Source organism: Equus quagga, chromosome 19 (genome assembly GCF_021613505.1).
Source record: "Equus quagga isolate Etosha38 chromosome 19, UCLA_HA_Equagga_1.0, whole genome shotgun sequence".
NCBI classification, from domain to species: domain Eukaryota; kingdom Metazoa; phylum Chordata; class Mammalia; order Perissodactyla; family Equidae; genus Equus; species Equus quagga.
Genome location: NC_060285.1, coordinates 19,572,794 through 19,590,560, shown reverse-complemented (window position 1 = coordinate 19,590,560; position 17,767 = coordinate 19,572,794). Strand labels below are relative to the sequence as shown.

Genomic DNA, 17,767 nt, shown 5'->3' with positions numbered 1-17,767 from the left:
TTTGCCAGAAGGAATGCCCTTCAGGAAGGTCTTGGCAAGAATGGGTGAGTCAAACGCTGGCTGATGGTGCCAAGCTGTCTCCCTCCTCCTCTTAGACGGAGCAGAGGTGTGGTAGGTTCAAGGCCTACTTTTATCGCTGACATGACAGGCAGAATATTTGATCTCTCTGTCCACGTGTGAAAATGAGAATGAGAATCAGATGAATAAAAGGGACCTAGCAGGAAGTAAAGAGTGAAGATGTGCTGAAATGAACAAGTGGATGGAGTGAATGAATGGATATGAGTTAAACAATGAATAAATAAAAGAATGACCTGCATGGTCATTTATTTCAATCAGCAACCTAAGTCAGAACCCTCTTCCCAATATCCTTTTTAAGATGCCCCACGTCTCATAAACATATCTATTGGCAGGTTGCCCACTATATCCTCAAACACCAAATTTTGTTTTCTGAGGGCTCACATTGCAATGAGATCTGATTACCAGCCACTTACAACTGGAGTTATGGCCAACCTACACTGGATGAAACAGATATGTAGAAATGTATACAGCCTCTTCCATAACATGTCTATCTCTGTCCAGGAGTCCCTGCCTGTCCCTGCTTCCCCTCTTCCCCCCATAACCAAGACTGGCTTCAGTGTACCTCCTAAGTGTTCCTGAGGCATGCCACACTGCCCCATCCCTGTGTATATCACGCCATATAGCAACTACCTGCTAGATTCTAAGACATGTGAGTCCAGGCACCATGTAAGTGTTTTTCCCTTCTGCATCCCTATCATGTAGCCGACATCGAATGGGTGCTCAATAAATGTAAGTTGCATGAAGGAATGATCAGCTGAATTAGGGCATAAAAGCGAATGAAAGAGAAGAACGTGGCAAAGCTGACTCTGTGGGTTTTGAGAAGGAGTAGTAAGAGAAAAAGGAAGAAATTCCCAATAGTTAGGATTTTAACAAATAGGGGCCACATAATTTATAAAATACTAAAGAATTCTAGTAGGGATAATGGTCTCAAATGCTATAAAAAATTCAAAGAGGATGAAATAAAAAGAGGCCACTGGTTTTGGTAATGGGTGCTGTCAGAATGGTAAGGAAGAAGAGAAGAAAAAAAGGGAAGGAAGGAAGAAGGGAGGGAGGGAGGGAAGAAGGAAGGAAACCCACATGAGAAGCTGGCCTTCCATTTCCTAGACCAAAGCTATTTCCAATATAACACACAGCCAAATGAACAACGTTAAGCATCAAAACTGTGTTTACAGGAAGTAATATTTGGAAATGGGAGATTATTCCCAAGGCCCCTCATATCACCCCATACATGAAGTTGTCACCCTGGCTGCTAGGGGAGGCTGGCCTCGATGAGGGGGTGGCTGCCACCAACTCCTTATATATTATTAGCCTGCCCAGTGTCTATACCCATGTTGCTGGTGGTGGCAAATAGGCTGATATTAGGCTGAGGTTATATATCATAGAGCTCACTCCCTACTGAGGCCTAAGTATATCTAAGATCAGGGACTTATTCAAACTCAAGAAAGTTCAATTCATCAAACCCCATAACATTCAGAGTATCTTGCATGATTACCCCCTATGACCCAAGAAAGTGGCAGAGTAGATCTTAGCTCTATTGCACAGATGAGGAAGAACAGGTAATGAGGGTAGGGGGTTGGTAGAGCCGATAGGGGATCAGATGGATTTCAAATCTAGCTAGCAGGGTACAGCTGGTTCTTACCTCTAAATTCATTGTTCTCTCTGAGTCACTATAACACTCCCTCAACCCAACATGAATGGCAAATTGACATTCAATTACAATCATTTCATATCTTCTTACTGCCTCCTTCAATTGAGGGAGCACACCTGTCACTCAGAGAAAAGGCGTCCCCAGTCTAATTCCCTATAACTTTCACAATCTTTAGGATTGACCCAAATAACATGTCCTGGTGGCCTTTCCTTCTCAACAATGAGGACTTTGGGATTCTGGCCTTGCCTCAACCATAAGATTCATTGGGTATCCTTAGGAAAGACTCAGGGGTAAGTTTGCTGACCATTTTGCCCCAGGCATATTATGCGAATTATATCCTAGAGTCCACACACCACCACCAGCACACAGATATCTTCATTTTACAGCTGAGAACAGGGAGGCCTGCAGAGGGCAAGCAACTTGGCCCAACAGCTACAACCCAGGATGGAAGACTCCAAAATCCACGCTGCCATTCAAGTTTACCTCTCTGTCTCATCTCCTAATGATGAAAATGAGAATAATGTTATCTGCTTGCTCTAGCTATCTGAGCTGGCTGTTGCAAGGCTTCCATGATACAAGCTAATTGGGAAAGAATTTTGAAAACAGTGGATTTGGCATGCAAATGAGGAATCTCTCTTAGAATGAGGGCTTGCTTATAATTTTATGATCTTCCTTAGCTTAAAGAGCTGCGACCTGGTAAACAGACTGGGCTGCAAAAAAAGCACTTGCTCTGGATCTTCCCTTGCCAGTACGTAGACTGCAAAGGAACAAGCCGTAGACCAGCTTCCAGCTCCAGGCTTCGGACCACCTCCCCCTGAATGGGCTTATCCTCTCAGCTGCGGGTCTGCTTGACTCAATGAGGCAGTCTGCCGAACCAAAAGTCCCATCCTCAGCTGCCAGGCCCTAGGGCAACATCCACACATCCAGCAAGCATCCAGGTAGACTGAAAAAGGCCATCAATCCTGTGTGTTTTTAAAACACGAAGATTCGTGGTCTCCTGCAGACCCAGGGCCACGAGCATCTACAGCCCCGAGAGGCACACACAGGGCCAAGTGAAATGCATGCACAGGACAAGGTATAGAACTGAGAAGAGGTCAAAGGGGAGAAGGGACAGTGAGAAAGCAGGCATAGGTGGTGGGAAGGGGGAAAGCCCCCAACCATCTGGAGCCCCCTTCCACACCAAGCAGCTTCTCTCTAAGAGCTCTCAACTCTGTGGGAACCGCGACCCTTTTGAAAATTTTCTGTCTTAAAAAATACTCATGCACAAGCATGTGTACCATTTTGCCCGCAATCCTAGGGGCTTTCCAGACTCCTCCAAGGAATCCTATCCTTCCTGCTCCCACAATGGAGTTGAAAGTTCAGTCTCATCACAGCGCTGCTTTTCAGGGCAGCAACACTGAAGCAGAAAAAACTCAAGAGGGCTGGGGGTGGGGGGCATATAAGACAGAAGGAATAAGTCCAATGATATTGCTTTTGTTTTCTCACAATAATTTTTTCCCTTTAATCATTGCTTCAGGAGTTGATCCAAATTAAATAGACAAATAAAATCATAAGTGCCCCAGGCTAGAAAGATAGATAGATGGATACATAGATAGATAGATAGATAGATAGATAGATAGATAGATAGATAGACAGATAGACAGATAGATGAATAAATAAATAAACAGCCTTTCTTCTCCCCATAGAAAATATACCTGTACTGGTAGGCTGGACTCCCTTGCTTCCATACCAGGACCCTTATAATCACCACAACTTGAACAAAATCCACTCAATGTTGGGGCCAGCCTGGTAGCATAGTGGTTAAGTTTGCATACTTCACTTCAGCGGCCTGGGTTTCACAGGTTTGGATCCCAGGCATGGACATAGCATTGCTCATCAAGCCACGCTGTGGCAGCATCCCACATAAAGTAGAGGAAGATTGGCACAGATGTTAGCTCAGTGAAAATCTTCCTCAAGCAGAAAGAGAAAGCTTGGCAACAGATGTTAGCTCAGGGCCAATCTTCCTCATACACACACACACACACACGCAAATCCACTCAATGTCCATTTGCTCTTGGAAAATAACTCTAAACAGATAAATTTCTCAAAAGGTGACGATCCTGTACCTCCATCTACCCAAGACATTTTATCCGTCTGCTTCTCCTGGCTGCAATCTGTCTCCATGTAGGAATTTTCCATCCCCCTCTAAATGTCATGTCATGCAGAAGACTCAAAGGGAAAGGTAAAAGGATTAGTAGGTTGATCGATGGAAGATATTAATGCTCTTTCATGTTGGGTTGAAGACGGATTTGAGGTCATCAGGAGAGAGGATAGCAGGAGAATAGACCTCAAGTATTCAAAAGACTCTCTGGATTAAAATCCTATTAAACTCACATCAGCTTCTCCAGGAGGCATTTTAGAAGGTTGGGGTTTCTTTACCATGTCACCATAATTAACCTTCCTTTAAGCTGTTTTGGGTGGGGAACTTTAGCAATTAAGAAACTGAAAAGTTTCATTTTCTAACACCCACATGGCCTTTTGAATGGCTCAAAAACTAGAATGGAAAGTGGTTTAGCCTAATTGATTTGAGGGGTTCAGATCTCCCACTTCAACCTGCTGTCAGACTCGCCCCTGAGCTTTGAGACCCTCAATAGAAAGGGCATTTTGTTGAGTGAAAGCATCAAAGGTTCTGATCTATGACGATGCTTTTCTTCCTTTAATCATTCTCCCTCTGAGTTCTACAGAAAGAAAAACTCTGAAAAGGGATGGTTTTTTCCCCTAAAAAGATCTCTTTCTGGGCTCAGACTCCAGTCCATAAAAACTACCCCAGAAACCCAAAGGGCCCACCTCTCTCAGCAGGTGCAAGGCTGTGCTATTTCAGCATCACTTGCATCTCTAGCAGCTGTTCTGTTATGTGGACATGAAGTTAGGAAACCATATGGCATGGAGAGGGATGTGAGTATGGGAGCCAGTGTGGGATGGAGCAACCAATCTTCTGAAGAAATCAGGGTCACAAAACATGTGTTGTTTTAAAGGGTTAGTCTTAGCAGTTTTTTCTTCAGTAGGTAAAATGTCAACCCAACTTCAGATATCGACGCCCCGCCATTTTGAGCCCTGCCAGGGAATCAAGCCTGTGCTACATTCAGCCTCTGATAAGCCCAACACTGATCACATGATACCGCTGTGTGAAGACATTGGCTTTTTCACTTTCACACTTGCTGGGTCCTCAGAGTTAAGCAGTGAAGAAGAGGCCAAATTCCACCAGCCTTGTCTCCATTAAGGCACCTGTCCCTTTCCTGTATTCACCTGGGTGTCTCGTCGCCCTTGTCAGCCTGTGAGCTCCTTAAGAACAGGCAGTGTTGAATCCCCTCTCTCTCCAGCTCCCAGCACAGTGCCTGGCACAGAGCAGCGCTCGACACACGCTTACCCACAACTGCACAGAATTCACTTGGTGCCTTGAGGCAAGTCATGGCCTCTGTTTTTCACAATGAAAAATGAAGGAGTCTGTTGGGTTGCATGACCTCTGAGGTCATTTTGCAGTTCTCATGATCTCTGAAAAAGTAGTTGTGCACAGGCTGGCTTTTCATGGCTCCTGTGCTCAGGCCAGTGTTTGTAATAACAGTGACGGTAATGGTAGGGATAGAGAGCATCTATTAAGCCCTTGAACATGCTCTGCACTGTTCTCAATGCTCCACTGGTGTTATTTCATTAATCCTATGAGGCAGAGACTCTTGTTACTCTCATTTGATACAGTGGGAGACCGTGAAGGTCAGTAATTTGCCCAAAGTCACACCAAGTGTGATGTGCCTTGGTTCTGAATTCTGGGCTCCTAGCTATTCCTTCACATCCCTGTTAAGAACCTCCTTTCTGAGCCTCCAGTTCAGGCTGCCAGCCCTTCAGATGATCTACATACATCTTCTCTGGCTCCCCAAGGGGCTGCCTGCCTGCCTGCCTGTCAATTGCTTTGATTTCATACCCCAGGAGCCCAGCTGGCCTGGCCTCCACCTGCTCCAAGCAGAGGCAGAGCTTGCCCCAGGATCCGGCAGGCCCTTTGTCCTGAGGGCCTGCAGCTCCTGTCGGGAGCAGGTGGCCGGAAAAGCAAAAGAAGGCAGTCATCAGGAAGCAGCTCGGGCTGTGGAAGGGGAAGGAAGGCAGATAGGATTGATGGGAGCTGGAATTCCAAGTTCCCGCCCTGAGTGACCTGAGCCATGGTGCATGTCCACCCTCAGCAAGGACAGAACCCTGGGATAGACTTCCTTGTCTCAGTTATAGCCACGGGGGGTTGAGGGCAGGAAAACAAGAGAGATCTCCTAGGAAATCTTTGGGGATATCCTTTAGAAAATGTTTCAATGGTCTGTGCAAAGAGGTGTCTTGTCTCACTTAAAAACATCTCTGCCTATTAAAATGCTATTTTCAGCTGCAGAGCCTAAAATCCTCTTGACCTAAAGTCAAGTGTTGTGGCAAAAAAACCTTTTGATTTTACAATGGTAAAAATTTTTGATTATTTAGAAAAAAAAATAGTTCATCTCAGCAATTGCACTCCTAAGCATTTACCCAAATGAGTTGGAAACTCATGTCCACACAAAAACCTGCACATGAATGTTTATAACAGCTTTAGCCATAATCAGCAAAATTTGGAAGCAACCATGGTGCCCTTCAGTGGGTAAACTGTGGTACACCCATACAATGGAATATTATTCAGTGATAAAAAGAAATGAGCTATCAAGTTGCAAAAAGACACAGAGGAACCTTAAATGCATGCTGCTAAGTGAAAGAAGCCAATCTGAAAGCCTACACACTCTGTGATTCCAACTGTATGCCATTCTGGAGAAGTCAAAACTATGGACACAGTAAAAAAAATCAGTGGTTTCCAGAGGAAGCAGGTAAGGAAGGAAGGATGAACAGGTGGAACACAGGGCATTTTTAGGGCAGTGGACCCACTCTGCATGAGACTGTAATGGTGGATATGAGACTTGTCAAAACCAACAGAAGTGTACAATGCAAAGCATGATTCCTAACGTAAACTATGGACTTTAGTTAATAATAATGTATCAATATGGCTCACCAATCTTAAAAAAAAGCACCACACTAATGTAAGATGTTAATCATAGGAGAAACTGAGGGAGGGAGAGGCAGGAGAAATGGGGCATACGAGAACTCTCTATTTTTCCTGCGCAATTTTTCTGTGAACATAACGGCTTTAAAAAATAAAGTCTAGGAGCCAGCCCAGTGGCGCAGTGGTTAAGTGCACACGTTCCGCTTTGGCGGCACGGGGTTCACCGGTTCAAATCCTGGGTGTGGACTTGGCACTGCTTGGCAAGCCATGCTGTGGCAGGCATCCCACATATAAAGTAGAGGAAGATGGAGACGGATGTTAGGTCAGGGCCAGTCTTCCTCAGCAAAAAGAGGAGGATTGGCAGTAGATGTTAGCTCAGGGCTAATCTTCCTCTAAAATAAAATAAAATAAAGTCTATTAAAAAAATACTTCATCTGAATATGCTTTGGACCCTAAAAAGCAATCACCTCGTTCATCCGTATTCTTTTTAGGCTAATCATAATCATAACTACAACCACATACTGTGATGTATCGAGCCGGACACTGTTCTAAGCACTATTCTAAATGGTGTGTTCTCGTTTAATCCTCACAAAATCTGTATGCAAAATTGAAGTTAGGGTAATTAAAGAGGCTTGTCAGGGGTCTCAAAACCAATAAGTGGAAGAAGTAGGACTTGAACGGACGTCTGTCCAACTCCAGCCCATACTTGTAATTCCTACATTCTATTGCCCTACTGCCCTCCAGGGACATCAATGGGCAGCATTTCAGTAAGTAGCTAAGGGGGCAGAGCAAGTCTCAACAGATCCTCTATTTAATTGTTCATTCACAAATTCTGTACCAAGCACTGTGTTACACTCTGAGGACACAAATAAAAGTAAGAGACTCTCTTTATGAGCGAGGAACTCGTAATCTAGGGGAAGAGACAGATCAAGAGATGTCCGATGACAATGAAAGCCCTAGGAACAAGGAGACAGGAAATCCCCAGCTCCAGAAATGGCGTATCATGAGAAAGACATGGGGAGAGCCCTCTAGTTGGAATCGAGATAACTAGGGAATTTATCTTGAAGTTGTATTGACATAGAAAGCATCCTGGACACCCTAACCAGCCCCACTCTGGAGACAGGAGATTGAGAGCATAATAACCCAGGAACAAAAAATATACAAAAATTGCAGCAACACAAAGAAAAGGACTAATATAAGAGCTATCTTGAGAAAGGGGGAAAAGAACTAACATCTATCAAACGTCTAAATTATGCTAGGCACTCATCTAGGTCCCTAACCTACATCCTCTAGTTTAATCTCCCCAGTGGTCTTCCAGGGTAGATATGATTTTTGCCGTTATTTTATGAGTCTCTTGTGTTGCAAAATTGTCCTACTTCTTACCTGTGTCTTTCTTCTTATCCCGGGAAAGCTCATGCACCGTGGCGCCGATGTCATGCCTCAAGATTTTGATGATGTTTGCCAGAACAGGCATGCTCCGTTTATCAAGATAGGTGAAAAATTCATACTCGTCTTTCTTTAAACGTGATGGTCTGGATTCAATGTGGGTCAGGTTTATATCATTCTCCTAGAAAAGAGAGTTGGGAATGTGAAGGAGACAGTGGTGGAAATTAACACAGACCACATACGCAAAACATACAACACAACGAAATACAGAGAGATGAGGAACAAGATTCTTTTTTATGAGAGCAAAAGAAAGTCCTTAAATTCGCAAAAGTTGTTTACTTTTTCTTCTGCAAAACCAAGTAACAGATGGCAGGAGGTGGGGGAAATAGTTCAAACGCCACAGAAATTTAATTACATGGAAATCTGCTAAAGTCCTGGAGTTGCAACCACAAGATTTTGGTTTGGTTCAAATATCTAGGACAGTGGTTGCCAAAAATGTTTACATAGGAAAACCTCCTTTCCCAAATGAAATCCCATAGATCTTAATAATGATATCTCAATAAATAAATAATGTAGAAGCAACATTGTTCTCTTGAATAGGGTTCACAGGAGCCAGGCTTATTGAGTTTAAATCAAAGTTCTTAATTGTATTGGCTATGAGACCTTAGGGGATCTACTTTGTTGTTTTTAACCCTCAGTTTCCCCATCTGCAATTTGGCGGAATGAATGCTACCTGCTTCATAAATTTATTGGGAACATCAGATGAGACGATATATACACGCTGCCAGTTACACGGTAGATACTTAGTAAAAATTTTCTGGTATAATTGCCATTCATACTGTTACATAATTACTTTTCATTCGAGTTATGCAACAAATGTATATGAAGCACCCACCAGGTGCCCATCACTCTTCTAGGTGATTGGGAATACACCAGTGAACAAAACAGACAAAGATACTTCCCTTTATAAGCTTACACTCAAGTCGTGGGAAGACAAACAACAAACATAAAAAACAACTGATTTATGTATTATTTTATAATGATAAGGGCTAAGGAAAAATACTATGCAGAGTAGGGTGAAGGGGGCAGGCAGTCCTGGGGTGGAGTGGGGCAGACTGCAGTATTTAATAGGGTGGACACATGGGGCTTCATTGAGAAGGGAAGATTCACGTACAGGCTGCTTTTATTAAATGTTGCAAAAATAGTGATCACTTACTGCAGCTACTGGACTTCAATGTCTTTAGCTGGTGATATTTTAGCTATTATGAGTTTTTCATGAAAAAATAAGAGAATCATTTCCTTAAACTGGTCCACAAATTTAAATGTGTGCCAGTCATCTGCTACTTATTCAGAAAGTTTGATTTCATTGACAGTACGATTCTTTGTGGAGAAAATCAAGGAGCATTCTCTACACATTATTAAAATAAACAAACAAATAACGGAGGTCACTGCAAACATTTAAACAGACAAAACGTACCCTGAAAAAATAATATTTAACTTAACCAGCTTTACAATTTCAGAAAACAAAATTCAAAAACCTTGTAGCTCAAAAGGTATATCTTTTCCTTAGATTATCGATGGCATATGGTTGAAGAGAACATGAATAATTACAATAAGGATACCTTTTCGCATTTGAATATCACTTTACAGTTTAGACTTATTTTTTATGACTTTCCCAACAATCCTTTGAGGAGCTTAAGAGAGACGTAAAAAATGAAATCAGAGATGAAAGTGCTTTGCTACAGGTAGCGGGAGAGAGAAGCCCACTTTTTCTAATCTCAGGATCATTGGTCTTCTAACTACACTGCCTTTCCCGCCAGGGACAGAGTGCGCATTCTACAAGTATCAGCTTTTATCGTTATTGTTACTATTATGCCAACCACAAAAAACAAAAACCTCTGGGTATACTAAACACAGTAATAAGTAACCCCACACAGGCACCCTTCCTGCTCTTTCTTCTTCATAATCCCCAAGGGTGCATGATGGAACCATTATTTACAGGCGCCAGCTGCAGAGAACACACCCCTGACAGCGATGACCAGGTAACCCAATGTGAGGGCCCTGACTAGAGAGACAGAACGTGGAGGAGGGAAGGCCAGTGAGACTGCGGTGGCTCTGAAGCCTTCTAGGCAAACAGAGGTAACTTTCCAAACAAAAGCAAAGAGCAATGTCATCCTTCTTGGCTCCGGAAGAAAGAGAATGGGTAGGTTCCACCTGCTATTTACCTAAGTTGAAACCTCAAAAGAAGAGATAACCAATCCCTGCCTTGTGTAAAGCAGAGAATACAGCAAACCAAGAACCAGGAGTGGACACGCCTCTGGCACACTTACTTGGGGAAGAGTACAGAAAGGCGGGTGGTGTAGGGGGTGGGAGCAGGTGTAGGATGGAGAGGGCTGGAAGGCAGATCGTAGGCTGTTAATGTTCACCACCCACACCCCACCCCTCGCAACAGCACTTCCAGAGAGAAGCCTCTCACTTTGGGAATGGCCGTAAAACAATTTATGCCCTGTGACTCAGTTTTTAGAATTTTGAAGACTTAAGTTATGGGAAAAATTTTCACTAAAATTTGTAAGCAAACTAAACTCCCATAATAAGGGATTGGTTAGGTGGATTGTAGTATAGTCACTCAGTGGAGATTGTACGACCACTAAAAAGCAAGTAATAACAACAACATGCATGAAATAAAGTGTCAATAATCACTGTAAGATATTAACAGTGGTGCTCTCTAGATGATGGGCCTAGGGGTGATTTTGTTTCCTTCTTTCTATTTCTTTTTTTATCATAATTCAACTTGTCTAAAAACAACATTTATTACGTTTATAATAAAATTCACTTTATCTCTTAAATGGTTATAATGACAATCACTTGGGAAATATTTATGATGGATAGAGATATGTGATAATTAAAACAAGTTTAAAAAAAATATGCCCAGGCCAAAAGAAATAAAAAGACTAGAATGAAACGCATCAAAATGAGTTATGATGAGACAATGTGTAACTTCTATTTATTTGCCAAAAGTCTTATAATATTACCAATATAACGAAAAGAAAAATATATCTTTTAAAATTGAGTGAAGTTTCTGGCTAAGAACACCCAGCCAAATGCTTTAAACTATTTCTTTCCCATTTGAATCAATTTGTTAGTAATTAACTCTCTAGTTTGGCAGGCAATTTCCTTATTGGAGTTATTCCAGCTTATCAGTGTGGATCCTTAGATACCCATAATTTGGGTTGCTAAGAGAGGCTTTAGAAATGAACCTCCAAATTTGATTATGATCGTAGTTGCCTTTTAGGAAAAGAATTTTTATTTCTAAATAAGGGCTCTATGCAGGTTTACAAATTGACCCATACACACTCACCGAATCTTTGGGTGAGGGATAAAGAAAGAGGAACTCTTTCTGTTACTCCACCTGGACATCAGGGTGGAGGCAAGCAAAGTTTAGAGGTGAACATTTCAAAGACAATTTCATGATTTGTCCAATAGTTAATTTATGCATAAAAGATAGCAGTGTGACATCTTAATTCATCAGAACTCTTGAGCAGAGTAAACAAAATGAAATGAATAGTCTATTTTAATAAAGACTGACCAGAAACCTCTTTCTGTTCCCATCCTTGAGAAAAATCTTTCCAAAGGGAGATTGGTCACAAGCAGATAAAAGCAGAGATACACAGAATTCACAATGTGAAAAATGGATTTGTCCTTCTGAATCATTTTTTGACGTCAAGCTTAGAGTCCCTTCCTCTCTTCCATTCACTCCTTGAGAAAAGGAGAATGGTATAGTGAAAAAGTGTGGGCTTTGGAACTAGTCTGAGCTGAAATTCTGGTTCTGCTACTCGCTGCCTTTGGATACATTAGCTGGTCCTCCCAAACTTTTGTTTGTTTGTGTTTAAAACAAAGATAATGATGTTATCTGGCAACTTTGTGAGAAAAAGAGGGAAAGCACCCAGCCCAATTTTGTCTTCATTCACAGATACTCACTAAGTACTCATCTCTCAACTTGGTATAGATACGCATTTCCCTGGGAGGTGAAACACATTAAGTTTTATGAGACATTTTACTCTTTAATATTTGCTTTACCCTGAACTTTTCTCAGCTCCTTTCCTGAATGCCTGTTTCAAAAAGAAGGAGGGAAACTGAGCATACTTTCATATGAGACTAGACTGGGCAGGGAGAGCTTCTTGGACCACTTCTGTTGCCTCAGAGTAGGCTTAAATGAAGTTATGTCCTGGCCTATTCCAGAGGTTTCTGGGGGCAACACCAAACATTCATAAAGAATGTCCCAAATCATTGGTCTCAAGGAAACGGACAGAGGCTTTCAATAATTCAACCTGTCGAGCACCTTCCATGTGCCAAACCCTGTTCTGGGTGCTAGGATACAACAGCAAACACAGCAGGAAACTTGCTGCCCTCCTGGACCTTACATTCTTGAAGAAGGAGACAAACAGTAACTATAATACATAAATAAAATATACGGTCTTCAGACTCAATGGAGAAAGATAAAGCAGGAACGAGGGACTGGATATTCCAGGGGTGAAATAGAGGAGCTATTTTAGACAGTGTGGTCAGGAAGGCCTCAAAAAATAAACAGGTGACATTTAAGCATAGACCTGAAATCAATGGGGGAATAAGCATGAGGGTACAGCAAGTGCAAGGGTCCTGAGGTAAGATGGTGCACAATATGACTGAGCACCATCAAGGAGGCCAGTGCGACCAGGGCAGAGTGAGCAAGAGGGAGGGCAACAGGACATGAGGCAGGAAAGTAACTGGGAATAGACCATGGAAGGCATCGTTGGCCGTTATCTGAGCTTTGGTTTTACTCCAAGTGAGATAAGAAGCCACAGGAGGTAATTAGGCAGAGGAGAGACATCTTCTGACTCATGTTTTAAAGGGAGCTACTACTACAATATTTGGGATGAGAAATGACAGGTGCACAGATTGGAGAAGAGGCTCACGGAGGTGCAGGCAGGGCTTCTTACATATTTCATTAATCTCCTCTTGTGTGACGGTCAGAACAGCACTGGGTGACCAAGAGTGTGGAAATTAAATCCCCTGGGATTAACAGGAAACCAAAAATGCTCCCAAAAGTATGAGGAGCACAATTAAATTCTAGAGGGAGCTCAAGATTCTCCTCCACTCTATGGTGGAGGAGGAATTCTTGGAGGGTTCAGCCTGGACTTTCAGTAGGATTTGCACCACTTGGCCCATCTTTTGGGGTCCCACTCTTGCTTCCCCTGGGAGTGTCTCTGTTGCAATCTCTTGGCCTTTTCTTCTTTCAGTCTTCTGCCTCTTTACTAAATTATTTCTTCTGCATCCTCCCTTCCATGTAGTCGGGGTTGTGTCCAACTCAGAGGAGATCCCTTCTGGGGCAGAGCTGGGGAGCAGCTTAATCCAGGCTCTTTTCAAGGCTTTAGAGAAAAGAACGTTCTTGTCCTTGTGTTCCTCTTTCTACACCTTTTCTTGCCACCAGAATAATAAGAGCAAAAAGGCCCTGTGGCCTCTTTCAGCTCAGGTTACCAATGACCAATCACAACTCACATGCCAACAATGGGCCACAGCACTCTGTCTAAATTTTCACAATGTGAGAACTCACTTCATAATGAAAGTTTAAAAAGTAAGCTCTGTGTTACTGTTTCTCAAATATGCCCCTCTCTGAACTGTTTAGCAGCTAAAAACAGTGCCGGTTTTCCATTTGAAGTTCTTCTACTCAAAAAATAGGTCATCAAACCTACATAAAGTGTTTAGTGCAGGAGCATTGTGTGGATAAACAATGGAAGCAACCTAAAATCCCACCACCAGGAAATGGATAAAGCATCATCACATGATGGAACATACAGAGGGGACAGTGAATGAGCAAGAACTATAGGGACAAATCTCAAAAGCAGTAGTCACCACCTTCTCTTCAAGGAAGAAAACTGCAGGAAAGTTACAATATGATTCCAGTTTTATGAAGATTAAAAGCTTGCGAAACTATGCCATGTCATTAATGGATCTCTCTGTATAACAAAGTATATAAAGATGCATGGGAATAACATACATCAAATTCAGATGAATAGCTACCTCTGAGGAGGGAGGGCATGGCGAAGGGGCACCCGGGGGCTTCAGTCACTTACACAATGTTTTGTTTCTCAAGCAGGGAGTGAGTTACATGAGTGTTCTTCATATCATTATATTTGGGGGAATAAATAAAATGAAAAAGTGATCAGGGTTGTAAGAGCATTTTTTTTTCTTCCAGGGGAGCTCAAAGCTCTTCTTATTTTGATTAGAGAAGAAATGTTCCCTGTAAACATTTTACTGCTCATGGCTGCTCAGCACCTAAGGCCAGAGGGGTAAGTCAAAGCAGTCCTCGTGATTCACTCTTGATCCTGTCGTGTTCACCAGGCCCGGGGGTCACAGGCAGTGCCTTCAAGTCCAAACTTCAGAGCAATAAATATCATGTATCTGCCCAGATGTCCCCTCCGCAATCCAGCCTCTGTCCCCAGGAACGCTGAGGTTGGCAGATGGTAAAGGATTTGAGGATTCTGTGACCAGATCACTTGTTTATTTTCTCACTTCAAGTCATTTGTTTCTTCATTCTGGAATTTACTTCTCCTTTCTCCTCCTCTGGCCAACTTCTTCAGTTTTCAGCTTAAACTATGTCTGCAAGAAACTCCCCCGGCCTCTTATGTCTAAAGTTATGGTTAAGAATGCTCATGGAAACTTGAGCTCCTATAAGGGGCAAGAATGACTATCTAGCTCACCCCACGCTCCCCAGCACCTATATAGGATCTGACAATAGTATGTACTAAAAGAATGTTAACCGAATGCATAAATGAGAGAGTATGAGCTCATTGACTATCTGATGAGGGGAAGAAGTGGGTCACAGGCAGAAGGAGAGCTCACAGGAAGTGAATGAGACACGTATAGATTGCGCCTTTTCCATTTGTTTCCAGAAGGCTAGGCTACTGTGAAAACGGAGAGTGAACTCTGAACTAATTGCTAGCTCTAAGTGTCTAGCCTTCTGCAGCTTGCTTAGTCTGAACCTCTGTGCCTCCATCACTCAAATGATGCAAATTGAGCATACCCATGCACTTCGGAGCTCTGTATGCTTGTTCCCTTCCCTGGAGAACACACAGTAAGGTGATTAGCGGAGCGCTGGCAGAGGAAAGGAGATCTCTTCTTTGCAACTTTCCCCAGGAGCCTGCTTCTAATTTTATAGCCCATTACTAAGCCACTTGCAGTAAAGACTCTCAGAAGACTATTTTTCTAAGGTACAGGACACGAGCTAGCAGAGGCTGAAAATATAGAGAGCTATGGAAAATGTTTAAATAAATGCACAAAGAATTGAGAGTTGGAACAATCAACTGAGGACAGTGGGATGTTTGCAGATTAGCAGGTAGAAGTTTTGGTGTATTCCTAATCGTTAGGCCCCAGTTCACTAAAACTGCTGCTTCGTTGTCCCCACCACCCCATCAACACATGGAAACACAGCACCTCTGTACCTCTATTATAAACATCAAACCTATTGCATTGCTTTCTCATGTTGTTACTGGCTGAGGTCTACACAGCTACATGCCCATTGGCAGGCAATGAATGCCATTCTTTACTGGGATGGTGATTTTAGTGCTAATCATCTGAGGAAAAGATGGACTCTCAGAGGGAACCAACCTGACCATGCTGGGAGAAGTCTGCCCTCGCTCTGCAGACCTTGCTTTTCCTTTGAGGAGCTAGGATGCCTTCTATGTGCTTCTACTGGTTAAGGGCTAAGAAAGCTTCCACTGTATGGGGTCAGGCCAGGGGAGCCAGACGTCCAGGGTTCACATAGCTGTTAGTATCTCATTTATTACTCTGAGCATTTATCAAGATTTGGTTCAATGTCCCAGCTGTATCTCTGCTGTGCTACAAGCCATCAAGGGATGCTCCTGCTCATTAAATGTGGAGGTGACTCTATTAAGTACTTAGCAAAGGGATTCACAGGGTGCAAGCGATTCTCCCAAATAGAATGTTTCTCCCTCCATTGCCCATCTTGGAGGAGATGGATAAATTTTTATGTTTTGTCTCCACTGAGGAAAGTAAGCATGTTTATACCATAATTTTTGCTTTGATTCTGCCCTGCCTTTTGTGGGCTGTTTTGATAGTAACAATGCTTGAAAGGAATGTCTTCCAGGACCTATCCACAGTAGAGATGCTGCCCTTAAGTGATTTGAAATATGCTCCCTGTAATTTCTGCACCGTCTTCTTTTGCTTCTGAAGTAACAGGAAATAAGTAGTATTCTTCTTTCATGATGGTCCTTCAAACATTTGAATGAAACCATTGTTTCCTCACCCCATCTTCCCTCCTCAAGTCAAACAATCCTAGTACTTTAACTATTTTTCGTAGAGCGAAGAATCTAAGAATCCCTGATGCTCCACGACCCTCTGAAAATACGGTGCATAGAAAGGAGGAGGGCAAACATTCATTGAACCTTTACTATGTGCCAGATACTGTTATATGTACTTTACATGTATTAATTCATGCATCAATGTTAATTAATATTACAATTAAGCAACATTATTTAATGATAATATCGGTTAGTTATTGATTAATATTATTTAATAATAATTAAGTTAATATTTATTTATTATTTAGTATTAATTTACTTTATTTTCACAGCAGCCCTATAATACAGGCTTATTATTGCCTTCATTTTCAAAATGAGAAAACTAAGCTACCAAGAAGTTAAATAACTTTCCCAAGTTCATCCAGCTCATAGGTGGTACAACTGGGTTTTGAACCCAAATAGTTTGGTTCTGGACAGCGCAGTCTTAGCCCTGGTGCTGGTCTACTCCTCAGGGCCCCAAACCCAGGTTGTAACTGGTAGTCTGGAGCTCATAACTCTAAAACGGCAGAAGTTCAGTGGAACACTAGTGCCTGCAAGATATTAATAGGTCTTCCTTGAACAAGTTCCTGTGGGCAAATACTTTTGGGAAATGCTGAGGAGGGAACACTGAGTAAGTTTCCTCACTGCAGGGCGTACCATGGTTTTTAATGTGTTTATGTGTGTGATGGCTCTCCAAAATATAAATGGAGAATTTTCCAGACATGGTTCCCCTTGGAACTCTTTTCTAATAAAACAGCTACGAATATGTAAAATTCGATAAAATATTGTTTAGGAAACACTGCTCTAAAGTATAGTTTAGATTCTTTCATTTGCTTTGCCTTTTGTTACCTTTGGTTTCATTTTGTATAGTCCAGAAGTTTAGTGTCAACTACACAATATAAAGGTTTTGTCTGTATTTTCATCTGCCACTCGCTTCTCCACCTCATTCACAAAGATTTCATTAAAGGTCTAAGTATGCAAATGCACTATAGCCATGACAATCCCCCTGTTCAGCAAGCTACTCTGCTTTTCTTTAATGGCCCTGCCCTGAGTCTTGGTCATTACCACTTGCCTGTAAATGTTCACAAACTACATTAAGTAATATATTCCAGATTTTTTACTTTTGGGGGAAAAATATTTCAAAAAATCAAGGCTTCTTACTCTTTCCAGTCTTCTAACATCTTTGTCATCTTCACGCTTTCTCAGAGATTTCTGACAGGGTTCATAGGTCACATATCAAAGGGTAAAGAAACAAACACCGTGGGAGCATCTTCTGTGGGCTCA

General features: G+C 42.2%; 1 protein-coding gene across 2 annotated transcripts in view; it reads right to left on the bottom strand.

Annotated features, from left to right (window-relative positions):
* PAH (phenylalanine hydroxylase) overlaps positions 1–17,767 on the bottom strand; it is a 69,553-nt gene that overhangs the window by 39,697 nt on the left and 12,089 nt on the right. For both annotated transcript variants that reach the window (XM_046645998.1, XM_046645999.1), the window contains exon 3: positions 8,145–8,328. In XM_046645998.1, coding sequence (XP_046501954.1) covers positions 8,145–8,328 — 184 coding nt within the window. The remainder of the gene's footprint in view (positions 1–8,144; positions 8,329–17,767) is intronic.